General features: G+C 44.5%; 1 protein-coding gene across 1 annotated transcript in view; it reads right to left on the minus strand.

Moving 5' to 3' along the window:
* LOC126252909 (knirps-related protein-like) overlaps positions 1-25,096 on the minus strand; it is a 125,549-nt gene that overhangs the window by 8,541 nt on the left and 91,912 nt on the right. The window contains exon 2 of the mRNA XM_049953889.1: positions 12,177-12,254. Coding sequence (XP_049809846.1) covers positions 12,177-12,254 — 78 coding nt within the window. The remainder of the gene's footprint in view (positions 1-12,176; positions 12,255-25,096) is intronic.

The following is a 25,096-nucleotide window of genomic DNA, read 5'->3' on the forward strand; positions in this document are numbered from 1 at the left end:
TCAGCTACTGTCAGTGTCGTTTACCCCACCGAAGAAGTTCAGTTTTGTAAGCTACTGTGAACAAAGGCCTTTTACGATGTACCCACCCCGGATGTCCATCGAAAGCTTTTCCCTTGACAGAGTTTGCGCGGAAACAGGATTAGTCACTGATAGCAGCAACGTATAACGAATCAGAAAGCGATAATCTCTGCTGATTAGGATCTTTACTACAACCACTATTCGCACGCCGTGTTACATAACTGCCAGTGGTGCAACACTCGTTTTAGACACGTTCTTAATGTACACAATAAATATCAATTGTAAATCGTCTCAAAAGGAAAGCTTCTGGGGAAAAAAGTTTCGCGGTTCAGAACTTCTAGAAAATACAGGATGTTTATAGATGAATATCGGGGTTTTAACGCTTTATAAGATTTATTACATTAAACTTACAGTTATAAATGATACGTCCACTTTCATACACCAACAAAGCGGACAACTTTATTCTCTGTGTGATCATAGTCAGGACCAGACACGATGGCTCCTATCAGCCAGTCTGACACGTCTCCACGTCGAGCAGTCTTGTTGCACTGAACCCAAAACTTCACTGCCACAATTTAAGTCGACTTAAGTGGGTCCCATGGCTGGATGGTACCACTTACATAGCACTCACAACGCTTGGAGTGACCACTGTGCTCTTTTAAAGATCGTACAAATATTACGTCCGGTCAGCTCAGCTTACTAAAGATATTCCCGGAAGCTCCCATTTGAAGCCCTGTGGTAAGAGGAAGACCAGGTTGCGACAAGGAGGGGGCCCGTGCGTGCCGCTGCAGCGGTAGAAAGCTACCGCTGGAGCAAGCAGCGCCTGCTTCGATGGGATGGGCTGGGCTGGGCTGCGTCTCACAGACCGGCCGCGTCTTTCGCAACGCCCGAGACAATACGGTAAGCCACGCGCCGGAAACGGCGCATCGCCGCTACGGCTTTTGTTCTGCGGCCCTTGCCCACTTTCGCGGGTCTGTAGCGATCTTAGCCCATAGTCGAGTTGTCCTCATTCTCAAAACTCCGCGGTAACTGTGCCCGTAAAGGGTCATCAGATTTCATATCTGCTTTGTGAAGAACGTCGAAGGGCTCTGTATAAAAGTATACTGTTTCATATTCATACACGTTGGCCAGTCACCACCTGTCAATAGCCTGAATAACCGCACATTTTTGCAGTGCAGACCGCTGTGAGATGTACAGGAAGAGAGTCACTGTGGTGCTGTGAGGTACCGACAGTGATGTGGAGCCATGTGGACTCCTGTGCTGTGGCCAGCTGCGCTATGTTTCTCGGTTGAGGATCCATGGCGCGAACAGACCGATCGAGGTGGTCCAACAGACTGAGTCTGGGTAGTTTGTTGACCAGGGGATACGGTAAACTGATCCTGTTTTCTTGAATAGAATCACTCGGGGCCCCAAGTTAGACGCCATCATTCGATGGTTGAATCGAATCCTTACTTTGTCATGATTTAACTCCATAATATATTACGGAGACTTCTGAATTTTATCTCAGAACATTTGTTCAAATGGCTCTGAGCACTATGGGACTTAACAACTGAGGTCATCAGTCCCCTAGAACTTAGAACTGCTTAAACCTAACTAACTTAAGGACATCACACACATTCGTGCCCGAGGCAGGATTCGAACCAACGACCGCAGCGGTTGCGCGGTTCCAGAGTGAAGCGCCTAGAACCGCTCGGCCACAGTGGCCGGCTAGAAAATTGGTGCGTGCTCTCGTGTTCGGGAAATGTTTTCTGTTTGGTCTTCTCCTCCTCTCGGATAAATCCTACCTTAGGACCGATGCCACCCTGATAACATGAATTTAGACACGAAGAAGTGTTATTTGGCATAAAATCTGTTGTTTCTTATTACTTCTCAAATTCGTGTTTTCCGCTCTGTGTACACTACCGCACATCTTCTTAATTTATGAGTGAAATTGTTCCTTAGCACCCTGAATTTCAGTATACCAAATTACTTAGATATAAATGTTTACTTTTTAGTGCATCGGAGATTTTTCAGCAATTTCGTTTCTTAGGCATCGATTCAACAACTGAGCCATCAGGTAAAATTCCATACTGGCGCACATTTGTTGAAACTTGTAAGGTGAGTAACTGAACTTTACGTCTTATGTTTCGGACGGCCGCTCAGAGACGGTTCCATCGTCATAGAGCATGTATAATCATGTGATACTACTGGAACTCGACCCACACAGCCACTCTCACTTGATGCCGTGAAGCATCGGTTCATTCGTGTTAAGATTCATTACCGTGACGCATCACAATTGTCCTTAATAGGCCTGCTTTAACCCACTAAGGTAACTGGTTTCGTCAGATATAACTAGCAACTTCGCCACTTTCTGTAGACCGTGGAAAAATTGATATTACGTAGTAAAGTGTACTTGACACTTGTACTGAATGAGAAATATCGAGTGGCTCCCAGTCTAGTGCAAGTACGAGGGCGTGCTGGAAAATAATGCCTCCCATTTTTCTCTGAAAATTCTTAACGCTTTTTGAAAAAATCAAACGCTATTAACATTCTACATCTTTATTCTTCATCTATACAAATTTCCAGCCCTCTACCGCTAGAGGGCTCCGAATTCTAGCACGTAGCATGGCAGTGTGTGACGTGACTGTGTCGGTGCGTGAGGAGCAGCAGGCTGTAATCGAGCTTCTAATTCGGAGAGTTCGCCCGGACGTGGAGGAGCCTGTCCTTCAGCGCGACAGGAACCAGAACAAACACGAGCGCTGCGACATCTGCAACCATCCGCCGCCTTGGGTTCCTTGGGTTCTCCACCACATAGTCCCGACTCGGCGCCAACTGATTTTTATCTGTTTTCAAAACTTAAAGAACAGCTTCGATGATTATGAAGCGGTGCAAGCAGAAGTGAGGTTATTTCTCCGTCAAAAATATCAATCATTCTACAGTGACGGTATCAACAAAGCGCTCTCTCGTTGGGAGAAATGTGCTCTTAGCCAGGGTGACTATCTTGAGAAATAATTGTGTAGACAGGAAGAATAAAAATGTGGAAGGTTAATAAAGTTTGTTTTATTTAAAAAGTTTGAAGAGCTATCCACAAAGAAATCGGAGGCATTACTTTTCAGCACGCTCTCTAGTTCGATTTGATACCAATTCGGCAGCTTGCGTTTTACTGTCGCTTCTTATTTACAAAATATCATTTAACAGCATGAAGCCGAGCGGACCATGTTACAAGTCTTGCATGACTCAATACGGTCATTGTTGACTGAACCCAGGACCTTCGTGTCAGGAACCTGTAGCTCACGGATCCAAGCCATGTGATAGACTGGTAATCGAACTTGGCCAAGTTCCACTGAACAGATGTATTTTCTAGAAGTTCTGAACCGCGAAGCTTTTTTCCCCCCAGAAGCTTTCCTTTTGAGACGATTTACAATTGGTGTTCATTGTGTATACTAAGAACGCGACACTCGAAACAGATATGGTGACATCGCAGCGGGATTTGAGAATATTTGTGAGTTATGGATAGGGTATCATGAAACAGACGCCATGTACGACTTGCGTATAGCGTTCGTGTGCTGACTGGCAGGCACATTTGACAGCCGTTCGTTAGCGGCTTTCACGCGAGCTGATCGAACGACAGGCTATTCTGCTGTACTGACGGGCAGTCGCATTGCTTTCCGTTGTTATACGAGAATATTTGTAAGAAAACGTACCTTCTCTTTTGGTTTTATAGCGTAATTCGTTAGTGGTTAACAGCTTTGAGGGTGTATATTTCCATGTTCTGTTTACTCGTGTGGAAGGATACGTATGCTATGGCCAGCTGTAGGAATTAGAAGTACTTCCACTACGCACAGGGAACTTATCGACTGAAAGAATACGGGAGTGTTTTCGCTGTAAGGCGAACTCAGGTACAAACTGCTTTTGAGAACTTGGCGTTGTATCCTGAGTCGTGTTCTATGTTATATCTGTCATCCATTCCACAGTCAATTAGGTTCCCTGAAATTTCGTTGTGGACTACTTGCCCGATCTTTCTATGACATGAATAAGTTGTTCTCTCTTGCTTGTCTGCACTATTATCAATCGGACAACAACGAAGGAGTAAAAATCTTCAATAAGGCCGTAGAAAAATTTTAGAGAATTAAGTTTTTTTCACTCTTAAACATTTCTGCGCATTTCCTTCTTCCAAAAAAAGCCTCGGAAACTGTCCGACATTGAGATCATTATTATTGGTAGATTTTGTTAAGATATAGGAACAACACGTAACACTGCCGTGTTCTGTAAACAGTTTTCTGTATAAGGAATTGCACTATGGAACAATCTTCCTCAAAAAATCAGAGAATTAAATTCCTTCGAAACTTCAAAAGCCAGTTAATGGCCCATCTTTTATCGCAATAGCCATATCTCCCATATACTAGTCTACAACTCACTCTCGGCGGCGATCCCCCTTTCCCCACATTTTTTCCCTGCTCCATGTTAGCAGAGTTCTTCATTTAAATTCTGTTCTTTCCTGACAGCCACAGTTGCTGTCATTTCAGTTTTCTCTTCTTTTTTTATCTCTTCAGCTTTATAATGCTAAACAAGTACTCAAATGTGCTGTTCTAATGTATATCGTTCTTAATGCCCTTCACGATTGTTATCATTATTATTATTATCAGTGTCAACTATTATTTTCATTATCATTATTATTATTATTATTGTTGTCAATTAATGTTGTCATTATTAATGTCAGTTATTATTCTTGTATTCTTCTTCTTGTTCTTGTTCTTATTATTATTATTACTATTATTAGTATTTCTGTGAATGTTTTTGTAATGTCTCAGGTATGTGTTGTCCTTGATCAGGTGTAAGACAGGGCTATAGGCTCTAATCTGATTGGGCTAAATAAGCAGTAAATAAAAAAATAAAATAGAATGTAGTTATATTAAGGACACAACTGGCAGTAAAGAGGTGAATCGTACTGAAAAGTGTACTATACTATAACATTTATCAACATCAATACAGTAATCTGACATCCACAGTTGGGCAAAATCTCCCTACAGACTTCAGTTACGGGCTTCCATGGGTATCTCCATGTTTCCTTCCGCTATACAGCAATATTATCGTCTAATAACATCAAATTAGACGCACTGTCCTATAGTATTCGTATTATTTTCAAATATTTTAACTTAGCGATGTGCTGTGGAGAGCATTAGAGAAGAACAGGGTACAAATTTCCGTCCGCTATTCAGCTTTAAGTTTACTATCGTTGCAGGCAGATCTCACGATGATTCTTTCAATGAGGCGACAGCCGATTCTTCTTCCGGTCTTCTCTCATCTGAGACCATAGTACTCCAACACAACATACCTGTCACATGGCGCAGCCTACATCTAGGGCCCAGGAAATCGTTTCTTGCTCCTGACGTGCAGGCTGCCCTGGAAAGCAGGTTGATTTAGTACGCCGATACAGTTTCCACACAATATGACTGATCGTTTCTTGCGCCTGACCTTTAGGCTGCCCTGCAAAGCAGGTTGATTTGGTAGGCCGATGCAGTTCCCACACAATGTAACAGACGTGCGGGGGAACCTATACGCAAGGGGCTGAAAAACACATTTTTTCACATCTCGGCTCTGTTGAAACTAGAAGATTTTGGCCCTCGCATTGCTGATACTCTTGAGGCTTTTGTTTCTGTGGCAAATTTAGTTGAAATCGATAGAGAGGTGGCATTATATAAGGAAGGGCAGGGGCATGGAGAAAATTACAATTGAAAATTGGCTCACGAATACTGACAGCTTGGAAAATGCCACACTATTGGAAAAGCATGTAATCAGGTCACCTGCGGAGTGGAAATATAGATATGGATCTAAATGCATGCCGGTTGAAGGTGTGCGTCAGAGCCCAGAAGGGCCTCCTCCCACCGTGTGTATGTCTCCCAATGCCTCAGAACACAGGGCCAGCGTGCACTCTGCGTTGTAGCACCGAAACCTCATGTCCAGAGTTATCGTTTCAGCTCACACACGATTTTGACGCGTAACAGGGACTCGCAAAGCAGACATGTGTGCCTCCACATACGACGTGGGGTGGGACGCAGTGTCGCTCCGGTGGTTGCTGACGCGTGGCGCGGCTCTCTCCGGCTGAATGGCGCGCCGTATTCTCGGGGATTTCTCCGGCCACGGGGTAAGGTCAGCCCCGCCAGAGAAACCAATCTGGCCGCCGAGCCGCGCAGCCTGTCGCAACGCGGGCGCTGAGTCACGCTCTTCCTTCCGGGAGCAGCAAGGTGCCACCCGCACCTCCGATCCGCTGTGAGCGCCGCACTGCCCTCAGCTTGCGTAAGGCCCTCCCTTTCCGTAAGTTCACTGAGCGTGTGACGGTCCGATGTATTCCCAGTGTGCGAGGGTAGTCAAAAAGCTAGTCTGGAAACATCCCCAAGGCTGTGGCTAAGCCATGTCACCGCAATATCCTTTCTTCCAGGAGTGCTAGTTCTGCGAGGTATGCAGAAGAGCTTCTGTGAAGTTTGGAAGGTAGGAGACGAGGTAATGGCAGAATTGAAGCTGTGAGGACAAGTCGTGAGTCGTGCTTGGTTAGCTCAGATGGTAGAGCACTTGCCCGCGAAAGGCAAAGGTCTCGAGTTCGAGTGTCGGTCCGGCAGACAGTTTTAATTTGCCAGGAAGTTTCATATCAGCGCACACTTCTCTGCAGAGTGAAAATCTCATATCTGAACATACTCTTAAAAAGCTTTCGACACTTTCTACTAGATAGTTTGTATACCAGTTCATTGGCAACCGTAACGGTCCTGTCATACTTCCTTTGGGTACTCTACATCTACATCTACATCCATACTCCGCAAGCCTCCTGACAGTGTGTGGCGGAGGGTACCCTGAGTACCTCTATCGGTTCTCCCTTATATTCCAGTCTCGTATTGTTCGTGGAAAGAAGGATTGTCGGTATGCTTCTGTGTGGGCTCTAATCTCTCTGATTTTATCCTCATGGTCTCTTCGCGAGATATACGTAGGAGTATTCCATACGTTATATTTACATCCGTCGATATTGTGCAGTTAAGAGGGACGTATTGAGTGCTATCTGCATGTCTTGAATCCAGTCGCAAATCTGGTTCTATATTCGGTAAGCGCAGTGCGGGTTGGTGTCAAATGCCTTCATGAAGTCAAATAAAAGTGCTCTAACTGTAAGGAGAGAGTTTGTCCGACTTGGTAAACTTCTGTAAGCTGATGCACTTAGTGACTAGACATGTTTCCTTCCTTTTTCTCGTATTACGTGTTCACGGGTATCGAAGTTTTTATTTATGTATACCACAGACATGACTAGCATACGGACAAGGAAGGAAACGCGCGTTTTAATAGAGTTAACGTAGGAATTTTACGTGTGTCCATTTTCGAGAACGAACTGTATGGTTTAAGAGCCAAAATAAAGCCGACAAATGCCGCTGCAGAGCGCTGAGAATCCAAAATCACCTTAACCAGCTCGTCCCGTGTGCCGACGGCTTAACCAAAACAAAGCGTCTCAGTCCCATAGATAAAGTGAAGTATCGCGCAGTAAATGTCTGCTGTATTCGAAAGGGAACAATGCTGCAAAATTCCACGCTTTGGTAGCTGTGTCCGGCAATAATGCCCAGAGTTCTCAAACAAACCTGAAAGACAGAGGACAAAATGACAGACCATCTCTCTGTGAAGACCCGGGAATCGCTAGGGGAGATCTTGATGCTCGAAGATCGGCGTTTCAGAATGGAGGCTATAACGTGAAAAGTGAAAATCAGTCGCGGATCAGTTTTCAACATCTAACACGACTTTCTTTTAACGTGGAGTAGGTCGACATCAACTGGATTCCGCTATTTTCGTCGTCCCCGTTCATCCTGTACGGATTGAGCAAGATGGTACAGTGGTTAGCTCAGTGGGCTCACATTCGGGAGGTCGACGGTTAAATTCCGCGTTCGGCCATTCAGATTTAGGCTTCCAATGATTTCCCTAAATCGCTCCACTGCAAGGGCACCCTTAATTGGCTGCCCCATTCCTCAATCAGTGCGAGTTTATGCTCCGTCTCTGATGACCTCGATGTCGGCGGGACATTATCGTATTTTGCCTCATCGCTCCTTATTGTCTTGACAGGCCATTCACTGATCTATTCCTCTTTCCTTGGACGAAGAAACAGTTGCTGGGCAACCGTTTCCAGAGCAAAGGTGATATGTTTTTCGAGGTGAAATGTTCCCTGGACAGACGAAGGGCAGGTATCTTATACCACGGTCTCCGCTACAGACACGGTTGGGAAAAATTGCGTGAAGAATGCTTAGAGAAGAACTGAATCCATTACCTAGTTCCAGAGTCACTGTCTGATTTTATTATTGGTGATAATTAAAACTTTGACTACCTAGTATAAAAGATCTGGAGCCCTCTAAAGGATCTGGACTTCTTCACACAAACATCACTGATATAGATGATACAGTATCTATATCTACATCTACATCCAATTGATTACTCTGTAACTCACAATAATGTGCCTGGAGAGGGTTCGTCGAACCACCTCAAGCTATTTGTCCACCGTTCCAATTCTCGAACAGCGCACAGGAAAAACGAACTTTTAAGTCGTTCCTGCGAGCTCTGATTTCTCTTATTTTATTGTGATCATAATTTCTCCCTATGTAGGTAGGCGACAATAAACTATTTTCGCATTCGGCAGAGTAATTTGGAGATTGGAATTTCACAAGAAGATGCTGCCGCAACTAAAAATGCCTTTGTTTTATTGATTCGCATACCAATTTATGTATCTTATGCATGGCACTCTCTCCCTTGTTTCGCGATAGTTCAAAACTATCTGCCCTTCTCTGAATTTTTTTCGATCTCTTTCGTCAATCCTAATTGATGTGGATACGATATCGTGCAGCAATACTCCAGAAGAGGACGGGCAAGGGTAGTGCAGGCAGTATCTTTAGTAGACATGTTACATTTTCTAAATGTTCTGCCAATAAATGGCAATCTGTGGTTAGCTTTCCCCACAACATTACCTATCTGACCGTTCCAATTTAGCCGGCCGGGGTGGCCGAGCGGTTCTAGGCTCTACGGTATGGAGCCGCGACACCGTTACGGTCGCAGGTTCGAATCCTGCCTCGGGCATGGATGTGTGTGATGTCCTTAGGTTAGTTAGGTTTAAGTGGTTCTAAGTTCTAGGGGACTGATGACCTTAGAAGTTAAGTCCCATAGTGCTCAGAGCCATTTGAACCATTTTTTCGTTCCAATTTAAGTTATTCGTCATTGTAATCCCTAAGTATTTAGTTGAATTCCTGCTTTCAGATTTGTATGATTTATCGTGTAACCGAAATTTAATGGACTGCTTTTAGGATTCATGTGTATTTCTTCACTGACAAGTTTCGTAACGTACATATATCTTGTCTAAGTCATTTTGCAACTGGTTTTGATCATCTGATGACTTAACAAGACGACAAATGACAGTATCATCTGCAAATAATCTAAGAGAGCTGCTCAGATTGTTTCCTAAATCTTTTACGTAGATCAGGAACAACAGAGGACCTATAACACTTTCTTGGGGAACGCCAAATATCATTTCTGTTTTACTGGATAGCTTCCCGTCAGTTATTATGAACTGTGAACTTTATGACAGGAAGTCGCAAGTCCAGTCGCACAACCGAGACGATATTCCGTAGCCACATAATTTGATTAGAAGCCCCTTATGAGGAACGGTGTCGAAAGCTTTCTGGAAATCTAAAACTTTGGAATCAGTTTGACATTCCCGGTCGGTAGCACTCATTACTTCGTGAGAATAAAGTGCTATTATTTTTAATTTACTAATTTATTTAACCTGATTAGGGCCATCAAGTCCTCTCTTATATCGGACCGGTGTTTCACACATACAGCATAATTTCCATCATACTTACCTAACAAATAACAATTTTAATATGACAAACAGTGCTGTGAATGTATGCAGTGACAATGTGAATAAATAACACTGACTATGAACTAATAAAGTTAATACTAGTAGTACTTGTGATTCTGCAGCAGTTGCTACTAATGGTAATTACAGTAATAATTGAAATTGATAATAATAATGGCAGTAATGACAGTAACGATGGTGTCACATATAAGAAGAATTTATAGGTATACAAAATAGATTTTTTCTGAAGCAGTCAGTTCTGGGGAACGGAAATTTAAGGAGACTGCATCAGCTATGAAAGCTGGTAAACGAGAAAGATCTGGTTGGAAAGAAGGTTGTACACAGGTAACGTGTGCGTAAAGGGGATTGTTACTTTAGTAGTTGTGCCATGAACTGCCTTCTGAAGCTGGAAATATTATTCAGTTCCCTAATTTAATGCGGAAGGTTATTCCAGAGTCGGGTTCCTGCTACTGGGAAGGACTTCGAGAAAGTGGCTGAACGATGAATAAGAGACAGAAAGGATTTTGCTCTGATGGAAACGGATGTTTCTGCCATGTTGTTCAGACAAGAGCTTTAAGGTCGAGAAGAGATGTGAGGAACAGTGTATGTTGATAAGACAATACAGAAGACAAAGGGTATGGAAATCTCTGCTCTTGTATGCAAGCATCTAAGATAACCGTGCATATGAACGTGAAATATGGTCAAAGAGTCGAACATCGCAGATATAACGAACACAGGCATTCATAACTAGTTCCAGGCGCGGCGAGCTTTGCTGAGAAAGACCTTGCAGGACAACATCGCTGTAATCAGTAACTGGAAGTATAAGTATTTGTACAAGTTTCTTTCTCAGATCAAGAGGGAAGAGCTGTTTATATTTTTCTGGGTCATGAAGAGATGCTGATGTCTTCTTGCTTAGTCCGATTTATAATGGGTGGGAGACAGGAAAAATGCCCGTTATTTAGTGACTCAGAACGGAGACATCTGAGTGTTCTGATTTACTATCGAGAGCAGGGCAGCTAATTCAGTCCAGAAAGAACCAAAGAATAAAGATATTGTTTAAAATCAGAACAGCTATTTAATTAGTACTAAAGAGTGCATTTTCCCCCTAGAGTCTTGCGTTTGGCGAGCTGTTGACAGATCTGACTATACATAAGCTGATTACACTATCCAGAAATGAACACGCTCCAGAAACTTCTTTCTCATTTCTTCCTATCCCGAAGAAGTGCCCATAGTAAGAATTGAGAACTGCCAACAGCTGCGTTCATCTTTACCGTGAGATACCTACCACGATTATAGCGCGGAGATAACATACAATAACCCCATTGTATTCTACAGAATGAGAACAAAAGATACAGAGGGTCGTAATGTTTGGCCTTCAGTCACAAAATTACTAATGGGCGTCTTATCGTCGAAAGCATCTTCTCCACTTTACCGGTGCAAACTGCTTATATATAAAGTGGCCAGTTGTTAGTAGCAATAGTGCACTTACGATTCCGAGCAAACTTCATTCCGTATATAGACAGTTCATGGATTCTGGGAATCGAGATCTCAACGATTTTTGCCTGTTATTGCGCCCCCAAGGGGCTGAAGACCTTAGTATGTGACAAATTTCAACTTGATACATCTACCTATCCCCGAGAAAGAAGGGTCTTAACAGACAGACGGACAAATAGTCTACCGAAAAATGACATGAAAGTTTGATAACAAATGACAATTTTTTCGTGTGATATAATTACAAATTAACAATTTCCGCACTTTTCCTTCGTTTGTGTTGCGAAATAGTGCTTCTCGCCAAACCATGATTCTAGGTTAACGCGAAGTACCCTATAGGTTTTGATGAGTGAGTTAGCGAATATCAAAATATGTGACATAAATGGCCGTATCTTTCGACTGGACTGACTTAGAAGCTTACAATTATTGCGCAGTCAAAGATTCATAAACCTTCGTATGTGCCATAAATTTTAGCTTGACATGTCGATCCTTTCCGTAGAAAAAAGGGGCTAAACAGACGAACAACACAGTCATCTTCTAAGGCTTCTGTTCTTATTGAGGTACGTCACCTTAAAAAGACATGAGCGAACGGACAAAGCATAAGGCTTAATGCCGAATTAGTTAATAGAAGCTATAAAAATAAAATAAAATTATCGGAAATATGTGGAGAAGTAGAGACCATATTTTCAAATGTTATAGTTACAATTTATTTCAGCTGCCGTATTACAGGTAGAGTAAACGGCGGGACGCACAAGTTTTACTTTCTTCTTCTCCGTAATTAGTTTTAATTTATGCGTGGCAGTATTGATATCGTGAAACTCACCTTGCAACCCTCGCAGGTGAAGGCGCCGAAGTGGAAACCAGCCGCAGGCTCGCCGCACACCTTGCACTGCTGGTTCATCTGCAACAACACAGATGGCTCTGCGTTACACTCCGCGCAACAGCTGCCCTCTGCAGGCGGTCGGTGCTTGTAGGCACCAATCAAATGTCGGAAACACACACCTGCCCTCGTAGTTTTCGTTCCTTTTGCAAACGGCGCGTCTTTTATTTCGCACTTGCTGATGACTACAGAAAGCACCATTTCGAGGAAGCATGTCGCTAGAGTTACAACTCAAGACGCTGCAGATTGCGAGGCATCCTCAACTCTTCCTCGTAGTTCGAGTTTTCCGTGACTGTGGTACAAACATATAGGACATAGGTTCACCTTGAATATAAAGCTCTTTTTTATTCCTGTCTGTCACTGATGTTTTTCCGCAATGACCTACGACCCGTATCTTCTGCAAGCGTAAACATGTCAGTCTCGAGCAGAATATACGCTTCCAACGCAATGAGAAACAATACGGACTTGGATGACAGAGGTGACAAGCACGAAGGCGTAGCTCTAGAAGAAAATCATAGCACTGGAAGTGGCTAATATTCTGAATAATAGCTGAATTCTTTTCCGTCGAAACAGTACATCAAGGTTTTCTCGTTTACGAATAGTACATTAATTGTACTTCCTACAATTCCGTTTCGCGCGTTTACAGCAGAACTACATATTTTCTGTAAAAGAATTGGAAGGAGGGAAGAAAATTTAAGTTCCCGCCGACTGCGACGTCAGCAGAGACGCAGCACAATCTCGGATTGGGAAACGAAAGTAAATCGACCGTGTTCTCTCTGAAGGAACCATGTGTGGCACTTGCCTCGCACGGTTTTAGGGGGGCTATGATTATCGGCATGGCTGGACGGGGATATGAATCTCTGTCCTCCCAAATGCGAATCTAGTGTCTTTATCACTGCGCCATCCGATTCGATCATTTGGCGATGGAGCAAAATGATTGATGTGATGTGTGACTGTCTAATAATATCATTTGTGCAATCACGAGAGATACATTGGAAGCAGATGTTAGTAAATATAGAAGAGGATTCTAGACACCAGTGTTCGGATGAAACGTCCAGGAATTTGGAAACAAACTTCTTATTTATCAAAGAACTCTAGCAACGACTGAATGGGATTCTACTAAAGCGCAGAGTGCCGAGGTCGACGGGAAATGCTGCTTCTTCAGCAACCTCTATACGACTTGGGTTTGGTTGGCAGGCTGCTCATGGGACATTATGCCTCTTCTTTGGCAGCAAGGCAGTTTCGTTGCTACACTGTAGCCAAGGCGGATAAGAAGATTGACAGAGCATTCGCAAAATCTATTCAGTGTCCCTTCTTCGTACTGCTTTCAAACTTAGTTTTATTGATTTTATTAAGGGTTTTCTCAGTCGTTCTCTTTTTCTGTTTGATATTTTTAAGATTCAGTGTCTAGTACAATTATTAATTCAGGAACTAAACAATTTTCCTGACTACTTCATGTACTCTCAGACTTATTACCGAATGAGTTTTATCTTAAATGGCAATTTCAGAATCGCCGCTCTCACATTAAGTTCTGTAGATGCCCATGGTATGGTTAGTGATGCCGTAGGAGGAACGTCGGTGGAAGTTCAGTCTAACAAGAAAGACGAAAATGGATTTTCTATTGCTCTCACCTTAGACCACATCAGTATGAGCTTTCATGTTACTGAGTGAATTTTTACTTGCTTTTAGGGTGCCCAGAGAGCATCGTGTAGATGGTAATTATAAGGTGCGGTAAAACGTTTCTGTTTGAGGGCGATGCTGCTAGCGTCTTCAGGTGATATACAGAGGGGTCCAAAAAAACGTATCCACTGTTTAAAAGTCCATAACTGGCAAACTAATTGTCGGAGTTGTCTCATCTTTGGTAGTGTAATAGTTTGTAGTTCCGGCAATCGCCACACAAGCGGTGTATTGCGTTGTTTTGTTTCTTTCAGATGATAGTCGCCAGTTAGTGTTTTGTTCTTAGTTGCACCTAGTTAGTCGAGTAAACATGGCTAGCGCAAGGCTTACATTCGAGGAAAGGAAGTCAGTTTTGAAGTGGTACTTTAAGTACGAAAACATTAATGAGGTTCAACGGTAATGGCGAAATGAGTATCAAACAGAGCCACCGACGCGTTTAACGATTCGTCGCATTCGAGACAAATTTGAAGCCGACGGCTGTGATAAAGATGTACACAAACAACAACAGTGTGCCCATGAAACTGGAGTGAGTCGCTCAAGTGTTCGGTGAATTTTGAAGACAGCAAAGTGGAAGTGCTACATCCCACGATTGCTACACGCAATGAACGAGGACGACCCAGATCGAAGAATGGAGTACTGCGAGTGGTTTACTAACATGGTGCGCAACAATGAAGAGTCTGCAGAGATTATTGTGTGGTCTGATGAGGCACAGTTCAAACTCAATGGTACAGTAAATCGTCACAACTGCATCTACTGGGCCGCCGAAAATCCGAACGTCCATGTAGACAAAGCCGTGAATCTGCCAGGAGTAAATGTGTGGAGTGGGTTGTCTTATCGGGGCTTGATTGGGCCATTCTTCTTTGACGGCACAGTTACCGGTGAGGTGTACTTTCAGAAGCTTGAGACATCCATTTTACCTACTATGCGATACTTGTATGGAGACGGAAGAGAACAAGATGGTGCCCCAGCCCACTACGAAAATCGTGTTAGGGCGTATCTCGACGAAAATCTACCAGGAAGATGGATAGGCCATAGAGGTGCTGTGGAGTATCCACCACGTTCCCCAGACCCAGCTCCTCTGGACCTTTACCTGTGGGGAACACTAAAGGACGTCGTTTATCGACAAAAGCCACGCACATTGGACGAACTTCGAGAATCCATCGTACATTCATGTGCAAATATCGAACTGAACACGTTGCAGTCAGTAGTTCGTGCTGCAGTTCGGCGGCATCGTTTGTGCGTGGATGTTAATGGTGACCATTTCGAACACCTACAGTGATATCTTTAAGTTGGACTTTAAGCTACATTTTCACCAAAAATGATACAATTCCGTCAAATAGTTTGCAAGTTATGGATTTTTAAACTGTGGATACATTTTTTTTACCCCTCTGTATATGCAACGTAACGCGACTCTGTTGGGGGTATACAAGCGCCGACATGTAGGCAAAAGATTCGTGTGTGATTCGTGCCCTTCCAGCGTGCGTGCGGTAAATGCGGGAACGTGAACTATGGCAACGTTATTACCAAATGCTTCCACACACAGCCAACGTGCTGTTATTCTTTCGTGGCTGCCGAAGGACAAAGAAATCCGTCGCAGAATAAAGAATATGTATGGGGCAGTATGTCAGTCTAAAAACACCATTGTGAAATGGGTGCTGCTGCTTCGTGATAACGCGCGTCCCCATATCGCAAATGTCTTAATGCAAAAGTTACGCCGATTCAAGTGGGAGGCACTCGAGCACCCGTCCTATAACCTTGATCTCTCCCCATGCGATTTTATCACGCTTTAAGTCCCTTAAAGAACACCTTGGCTCTGAGCACTTTTACTATGAGGGTATCTTCAGGCGGGTGTATCGGTGGGATGATTGTGTGTTCACGGCGATTTCGCCTGATTGGCATACCGATTCGAGACCGCACTGCCTACAAACGGGAACTTTTTGATCGCCCCTATATGAAGTCATGAATAAATACACATTTTGGCCGGCCGTTGTGGCCGAGCGGTTCTAGGCGCTTCAGTCTGGAACCGCGAGACCGCTACGGTCGCACGTTCGAATCCTGCCTCGGGCATGGATGTGTGTGATGTCCTTAGGTTAGTTAGGTTTAAGTACTAAGTTCTACGGGACTGATGACCTCAGGTGTTAAGTCCCATAGTGCTCAGAGCCATTTGAACCACTTTTTTGAAATACGCATTTTGATGTGTAGTGCGATACAGACACGAGTAGCTGCTGACGCAAATACATAGGCTTGAAGATGATACGGGGATATCTAAATCAGTCACACTGTAAAAATGTACAACTGTGATTTGAAAACGAACGGTATACAAGAATTTTATAAACATAAAAACAATTTATGTTCTGTGGCAAGACATACACAGAGAGTATAGTATTCATGTAGCAAATTACACATTCATTGCATCTTTTCTTTCAATGGTGGTCCGCGTCTTGTTCCACTATTTCGACTGTGGTCAGCTTTGCGGGCTGTCACCTAATTAGGGGATTGATTACAAAAGTAAAAACTGTCAGGTTATAATACTTGGAAGCAATATGATATGGAACGAAAACGTGATGGCAGAGGTTATGAAGCTGAATTGAATAATAGGTTTAATAGGTGGGTACCGGGATAGTGCAGTGCATATGTTAAGGAGAAGACATTTGAGCCGCCAGCTAGAATACTACTTCAGTATGTAGGGTACATAACAAGAAAGCTTGACATTAGTCAAAGAAGTTCTTCTGTGATGCATTACTACGATCGATATTCCTCATACAGGTGTAAAAGATGTACTCGGAGAAATTAAATAGTAATCGCTGGAAAATGAACAGATGTTAGCAGGAAGCCTTGTTGGGTAAATGTTCAAATGTGTGTGAATTCCTAAGGGACCAAACTGCTGAGGTCATCGGTCCCTAGACTTACACACTATTTAAACTAACTTATGCTAAGAACAACACACACACCCATGCCCGAGGGAGGATTCGAACCTGTGGCGAGAGCGGCTGCGCAGTCCGCGACAGGGCGCCTCAAACCTCGCGGCCAATCCGCGCGGCTTGTTGGCTAAATTTAGAGGACTGGTATTCGAAGTAGACAGTGCAACAGTTCCACTGCCTCTGTCGTATCGGAAGCACTAGGACGTGGAAAGAGCGACTGGCGCGCATACCGAGACATTGTTCCTTGTGTCCCTGTGCGCGAATGAAATAGAACCGCAAATGACTCGTGGTGGTGGACAGTACCCCTGCCGCCTGCGCAGCCTCGTGGTTAGCGTTTCTCACTCGTATCCTAGGAGTCTCCATTCCATTCCCCTGAGTTTTCTCTGCGAATGGCAGGGGACAAGGCGAGCAGTTGTTGTCTCCGGTCACGTTACTCTGTTATTTGCAACTGTGGAGCAGGTTAAATAAATAAGTTCTGACATCAAGATTCTTGTCGCCAAAGAAGCGTCCGGTTGAAATCACTCACTGCGGTGTTACTCGAAGAAGATAATTCCCATGCTCTATTTCTCTCTGAACTTGGAGGTTCAGTTTTCCATGTGGGTCGGTGACAACCCTGTGTCCGTGGGTGTTGCGTTCACCTCGGTCGTCACGTGAGTGCGTTCCTCTGTTGACGCAACGCACGAGACCAAAGAGGAAGTTTCTCAGCCTAGCAGTGAAAGAAAGTGTTTGTTGTTCTTAAAAAGATACTTAATTCTCAACGTATTAACTTTTCATGTGTTTGAATACAGTCCGGTGTTTCTTCAGTGAGTTATTTTCATCAATGATGAGTGATTTTATCATGTACAGAAAATGGGTGTCTAAGGACCCCCTAACTTATTAACAGGACAAAGCAAATTCCTGCCAAAAGTTTCCTTAGTCGTGCGAATGGCTCTGAGCACTATGGGACTTAACTTCTAAGGTCATCAGTCCGCTAGAACTTAGAACTACTTAAACCTAACTAACCTAAGGACATCACACACATCCATGCCCGAGGCAGGATTCGAACCTGCTACCGTAGCGGTCACGTGGTTCCAGACTGTAGCGCCTTTAACCGCTTGGCCACACCGGCCGGCAGTCGTGCGAATAACTGAAAGCGTGGAGGCGTCATATTTGCTGTACAGGAAGGAAATTTGAACAGTTAAAAAATTTTGTCGTAGTTCATTATCCGGGGAAATGTACAGGTATATTAATCTTTGTTCCCATGGCTATTTGGAGATATGGCTGAAGGTTCTACGTCAGAAGCCACACCTATTGTGTCTGTTGGCCAGTTTGGGAACGACATCTTAAATAGTTTTTAGCAGCCTTGTCCCTGGATGCCGTCACTATTCCGCACAGATGGCCAACGCGCTTCAAAACCTGGGCAAAATAGAAATGGAAAAAGATTGGTGTTACGACTTCAGTCGCGCGAAATCTTATGTAGATAGCACTAGTCCACAGTTGTCCAATGCTGAGGTGGCATTTCAGCAACAAGTGGAAATGATACGTGCCGTGACAGCTGCGGGTAAACAGTAGAGCGGACAGCGACACATTTTTTTAGATACTTTTCGTGTGGCCTGTTTAATATGTGGTAATGGTCCTTCCCAGGTGTCAAGGTAAATATAAATTGTCAGCACTCCTGAAGGTATGTTTACGACATTTTTAACAGGTGTAATCACGTGTTACTACTTAAAACTAAACTACTACCAATATTATCCGAAATTTTTGGCTACAAAATTTCCTCTGCGTGGCTCCACTGTTATAAGTGTCTCTTCTGCTACCTTCGTAGTATAACCAACGAGTATAAATGCATCATCTGTGAGCGAATGTTTGCACATTTATAGTGGACGGTCAATTTATTCCATGCGGCGGTGCCACACAGTAAAAATGGGTCCCACATATTACAGTTATCTCATAAATCATTATTTGTACAAAAAAATCATTATGGTTTTCTGGAGAACTCTTGGGGAGCTATTCAGAACAGCCCCCTCCCTTTTTTTTTAAGGCATTGAAATTTTCCCGAGTACTATGCAGCAAATGTGTCAAGAACTCTGAAAAAAATGTATGTTTCTCGAAAGTCGGGTGTCTTCGTGACCGAGTTCACAATATTCTGAAGTATCGCCAATACCGACATCAGCCCCCATAGTTTTGGTGCACGGAACTGTCGCAATCGAAGCTGCACCGTTGCCGATTGGTCGGTCATCTGAAGATGTGGAAGAAGCTCGGGATGAGGAGATCCGGCGCCTCCCATTCCCGTGAGGAAACGATGCATGACCCATCTTTGGATTCAACCCATCTTTGGATTCACTTATCTCGAGATCCCACAAAATGAGAATTAAAGATACGTATATAGACGCCACCTAAGGTAAAAGATCTGCTTTTCGAACCATATCCCAGTGGACAGACCGACAGTGACCCTTGTGATAGAGATAATGACACAAGCGACGAATGTGTCTACTGTTTCGATTGAAAAATGTGATATGTCGAATAAAACGTTTCAGTGTGGCAATTTCGACTTTTAACTCGTCATGAGCGACCCCGCAATACTGTATACCCGACGTTTTAAGGCGTGTACGCAGTAGGCCAACGAGAGCGAGCTGGATATTCGGCCGAACGTTGGTCGCCAATGTATTGCCGTTAGGCTTCTCGTCCACACGAAACGACGGGCTTGCGTAGAAGGCATTGGGTCTTGTGAAATCACGCTGGCTCTGATAACTTGCCGACGCCGCCTCACGCCGCCTCCTTTTGTTATTGTCATGAAGTAGCATTTTAATTAGAATTTCACCGGCCGATATTATGAGGGAGGAAGAGGATTTAGCAGTCGTCACACGTGCAGCGTTTATTTTACTCCTTGCAGACCTGATCGTCAAAGAAATGAGATGAAGAAACGACGCCGGTGGACGGCCTCTCATTAATAAAGTTTGGACCACTGTGGTGGGACAAAATTAATATCTATATTGAAGCTGAACTGGAATATGGGCTGTTTCATAACTTTTTTCCTAATGAATTTAGAATTGTTACTGAATTGTGGAGGCCCTAAAATTTCCACTTTTCCTAGAGCTGGACCAACAGCAGAAAGTTAATAATCATTCCCAATTTTGTTTTTTTCTCTTTGTGGTTCAAGGCGAAAAGACGTCAATAAAGACACCAATTCCTTTGCCGTATCGTGGATATCACTTTCTAGTAACTACATTATTCCCCGCCAAGCATCTGGTCTTTCCACTTTGTTTTTATAACCACAGTACCTAGGGGCCCATAGATATTCCCCTTCACGATAAAACTCTTTTGCTTTAATGCTGTCTCCATGTTCCACTCTATACCCCAGTGTAGTGACAGGAGGCATTGCCTGCAGAAGAAACAACGACTGCTGAAATTAAGTTTATCAGGACTGCCACAGTCAGTATGTTTTGCTGACTGGTTTTTCTCTTTAATTTAAAAGGGATCTACTGTACTTTAAACTATAAATTCTAGAGTTTCTGATGATGCTCTTGTTAAATTAAAGAGCGGAAGCGATCAAGCAAACGTAATAAGTGCGACTTGTGCCTGTCCTGGAAGACTTAAATGCAGACCCATGCTACACACAACAAATCGCTATTGAATCAACGAACATTCGAGCTGGCGTCCAACGATTTGATGTTACCGCCAATAGACCGAACCGCAACGAAGGCGAACTGTTTCGTTGGGACGGCCGGGGTGGCCTAGCGGTTCTAGGCGCTACAGTCTGGAACCGCGTGACCACTATGGTCGCAGGTTCGAATCCTGCCTCGGGCATGGATGTGTGTGATATCCTTAGCTTAGTTAGGTTTAAGTAGTTCTAAGTTCTAAGGGACTGATGACCTTAGGAGTTAAGTCCCATAGTGCTCAGAGCCATTTGATCCATTTTGTTTCGTTGGTTGCGATTTGCCTCCTGTACGCATCTTCACACACGAAGCAAGTCTCGGCCGTCGAAACAGTTGGCTGCGGTTCGTTGGCCTATAGCGAACGCGCCATAACTCGAATCCGGGAAACTTAAAATTTTTGATCCGCCATGTTCGAGCCGCCATTTTCAATTTTATAATTCTGGCACTGGATTCGTAATCAGCGACCTCAATGATCTTAATAGTACACAGTTTCATAATACATCATGTTGATTTTTCTGTTACGTCCAGGTTTTGAAGCGAGTTGGCCCATTGTGCACAGGCCCTAACAATTTTCACATGCTCTCGAGCACACACACAGTAAGCAGTGGAACGTCGATAGCCGCGTAGCCTGCTAACTGTGCCGGGTCACTACTAGAACCACCACCGCCTCCACGCAGGCTGTCGCGCGCCGCGCGTCCGTAACTAGACCAGGGGTGTCCAACTCGTGGTCCGAGAGCTGCATGCGGCCTAAGGCAAGTATCAGGGCGGCCCAAGAAGTGAGCATCTATCACACGATAGGGTAAAAAAAAAATCCATAAAATTCCGTTTATGAAACTTCCTGGCAGATTAAATCTGTGTGCCGGACCGATACTCGTACTCGGGACCTTTGCCTTTCGCGGGCAAGTGCTCTACCAACTGAGCTACCCAAGCACGACTCACGCCCCGTCCTCACAGCTTTAATTCCGCCAGTGCCTCGTCTCATACCTTCCAAACTTCAGAGAAGCTCTCCTGCGAACCTTGCAGAACTAGCACTCCTGAAAGAAAGGATATTGCGGAGACATGACCTAACCACAGCCTGGGGGATGTTTCCAGAATGAGATTTCCACTCTGCAGCGGTGTGTGCGCTGATATGAAACTTCCTGGCAGATTAAAACTGTGTGCCGGACCGAGTCTCGAACTCGGGACCTTTGCCTTTCGCGGGGACGTGCTCTACCAACTGAGTTCTGCAAGGTTCGCAGGAGAGCTTCTGTAAAGCTTGGAAGGTAGGAGACGAGATACTGACAGAAGTAAGGCTGCGAGGACGGGGCGTGAGGCGTGCTTGCGTAGCTCAGTTGGTAGAGCACTTGCCCACGAAAGGCGAAGCTCCCGAGTTCGGGTCTCGCTCCGGCACACAGTATTAATCTGCCAGGAAGTTTCATATCAGCGCACACTCCGCTACAGTGTGGAAATCTCATTCTGGAAATTCCGTTTACGTAAAGTTACGATAAATTGAATACTTTCAGATCTGAAAATCCCGTCACACGATGCTGTTCTCTCATGTTCTTTCACTGTTGCCCAGGTGAACTAAAAGTTTGGGAACCCCCAAAGTAGACTGTGCGACCCGGAGTTGGCGAACTTCTGCTGCTGCGCCTGCTCTGTGAGAACACGCGAAAACGCCGCGCCGGCCGCCCACGAAGCCGCGGCCGCCTCGCCTCGGTCATTGTTGTTATATAGTCCGCCCTGGCTGCCAGAACAGAGGACAGCAATTTCGCGGTTTCGTAACCGGCCACGGACGACGAGACAGCGGCGGCCGCCTTCTTCCCACGGTAATAGCGATGTGATTTACGTAACGCGGCGTCTGGTGCTCAGCATCAGCGCGCATCATAAGCCGGTGAAAGCATTTAAATGTATTTTCTTGCGCATCCCCCCCGCGCTTCCCCCTCCGCCGCCCTCGACAGTCACCATTACGACCGTGCCGGGTAATGTGGTTTATAATTCCAGGCGGTGCGGCGCGGGCGGCGCGCGGCCAGGCCTCTGCGGCGCGTCGGATTATTTGAACGGGCTCGCGAGGTACCAGTTTTTGTGCTCGCGCCCGTAACATATTCGCTCGGCCGCTCTCCTGGGTTAGTCACAGCTAATCTTCACTCGCCGGACGCCGCGCATAAAAACAATTGAGGCTCACGGCGCCTCGCCGCGTGTTTATCCGGCGGGTGAGATATGGCAGGCGGCGGCGGAATTTATTCTCCGCTCTTCTCTCTCTCTCCCTCTCTTTTTCTCTGTCTCCCCTCCCTCGCCTCTGCTCACCTCACGCTCCTTATGCATGTAAAAATTATTCACGGGCGGCAACGAGCGCTCTTTAAAAATTATTTTTTGGGGACTCGTCGGTCGTAATGTCGTCGCGTTTATACTGCGTTTCTGTTCTCTCCGCCGGCGCAGTCGTCTCGCCGCCTCATTACGTATGCCAACGCTGGTATGCGCGCCCCGGCTCGAGATTAATGAATTCGAGCGGTCAGCGCGTGTACGACAGGGGCTGCCGAGGAGCACTCTCGCAGAAATAAGCTGAACTTGTACGTAATTGCTATCAGCATCCGTAACTTGTCCGAGCTTCCGGAATCTAAAAATTTGTTAAACGTATGTTAGTAGTCACTGCTGGAACCTACATTATAAGACGAGACTCCGCACTTATTAAAATACATATTTAAATTTCCCCTAACAGGCTTGTTACGGCTTAAATTCCAAAGCAAACAGTAGCCTGAATAATGGAATTGTACAAGCAGCAGCTTTAATGACTGCTGGTCTGCTCTTCGCTTTACTATAATGTGTAAACATAGCGGCGCGGGCGAAGCTTGCAATTTCTTAATATGGGGCGAAAGAGCACTGCTGGACTGACTCGTTTTCACGTCGCTGTGGGTTCTCGCTCTTGGAATCTAAAGAGGGTTCTGAAAAATTATGTGTGTGTGCGTTTACAACATTTGCGGCCGAGAGAGCTGGAATATTCTATGCTTGCACATCAATCGCTATGAATCTTATTTTATCCATAATGATTTCAGAACACGACAGCCGCACCGTGAATATCACTCAAGGAAAAACTGCAATCTGCCACACTTTTTCAATTAATGATCTATTTCATCGTACCTAATTTCGGGTCTGGAGCCATCTTTAGACTGCAGCGAGGATTTTTCAAACAAATTTCACACTATTTGGTCTAACTCACGGTCAACATGTCACCTATGAATGATGTGGAGTCCTATGCTGTAATGTATGAAGCAAAATTCCTCGATATAAAAAAGTAATATTTGTGCGAGAAATCTGACGATGGGACCAGGCCCGAGTTACGGGAAATAAATAATTCATTCCAAAAGAGTGGCTGGCTGCAGGTTTTTCTTCTGTAAAATCTTTGATTGTGCTGATTTTGTCATGTCAAAGGTGTACATATTAGGGCAGATGGTTATAAAAGATGTACATATGAAAGATGTACATATCACGTCAAATACAGATTGCTTGCTTTATATTTGACAATTTGTTTGAAACGTTTAGCACTATGAACATCTTTGTGTGGCTGAACAAATGAGTGATACTTCTTCTTTGGCTACCAGAGGTCGTAGTATTATTGAGTAGAGCTTGGGCGAGCAAGGAAGTCGGAAGCAGTTGTCGACCGGAGAGGAAGAGAGAGTGTTGTGTCATTGGACAGTGAGGAGCTCGAATGGTGGACGAACCGTACAGAGAACGGAGATGCTACCTGACGGATAACTAGGACAGAGAATGATTTAAGAGGCATTTAGAGAGAGACGGCATATTTGGAATAAAGGTAATTTACTTTCAATTTATTGTGCTAAAAGCGTTAGCCGAGTAGTTATTGTAACATGAAGATTTCATTGCATCTAGCAATACATATATATTGGTATCCAGGCCGACCGCTGTGACCGAGCGGTTCTAGGCGCTTCAGTCTGGAACCGCGCGAACGCTACGGTCGCAGGTTTGAATCCTGCCTTGGGCATGGATGTGTGTGATGTCCTTAGATTAGTTAGGTTTAAGTAGTTCTAAGTTCTGTGGGACTGCTGACCTCAGATGTTATGTCCCATAGTACTCAGAGCCATTTGTTGGTATCCAGGGCGAATTATCAGTAATATGTTCAGTATTATAAGTAGCTTTCTCTCTCTATTGTTAGTTAAAGTACTTCTTTAAAAGGATTCAGTATAATTTCGACATATTTTCCTATTCATTTGTAAATAAAAATGGTTCAAATGGCTCTGAGCACTATGGGACTTAACTTCTAAGGTCATCAGTCCCCTAGAACGTAGATCTACCTAAACCTAACTAACCTAAGGACATCAGACACATCCATGTCCGAGGCAGGATTCGAACCTGAGACCGTACCGGTCGCGCGGTTCCAGACTGTAGCGCCTAGAACCGCTCGGCCACCCCTGCGGGCCATTTGTAAATATTTCATGAATCTATTAAGTAAGAGATGTAGGCCTATACACTGTGCTTGGCAAAATGGTGCTATCCAAAACCGTTGCCAAGGCAACTTTGATGCCCCACGGGCCGTAGATGACATGGATGAGCGACGACTGCAAGGATGAGTACGGGCGAACAGAACTGTTGAGTAACTGAGCAACCAGATGAACCACGGGGCTACGAACAGTGTCTC

The sequence above is a fragment of the Schistocerca nitens genome, chromosome 4 (assembly GCF_023898315.1).
Source record: "Schistocerca nitens isolate TAMUIC-IGC-003100 chromosome 4, iqSchNite1.1, whole genome shotgun sequence".
NCBI lineage: Eukaryota > Metazoa > Arthropoda > Insecta > Orthoptera > Acrididae > Schistocerca > Schistocerca nitens.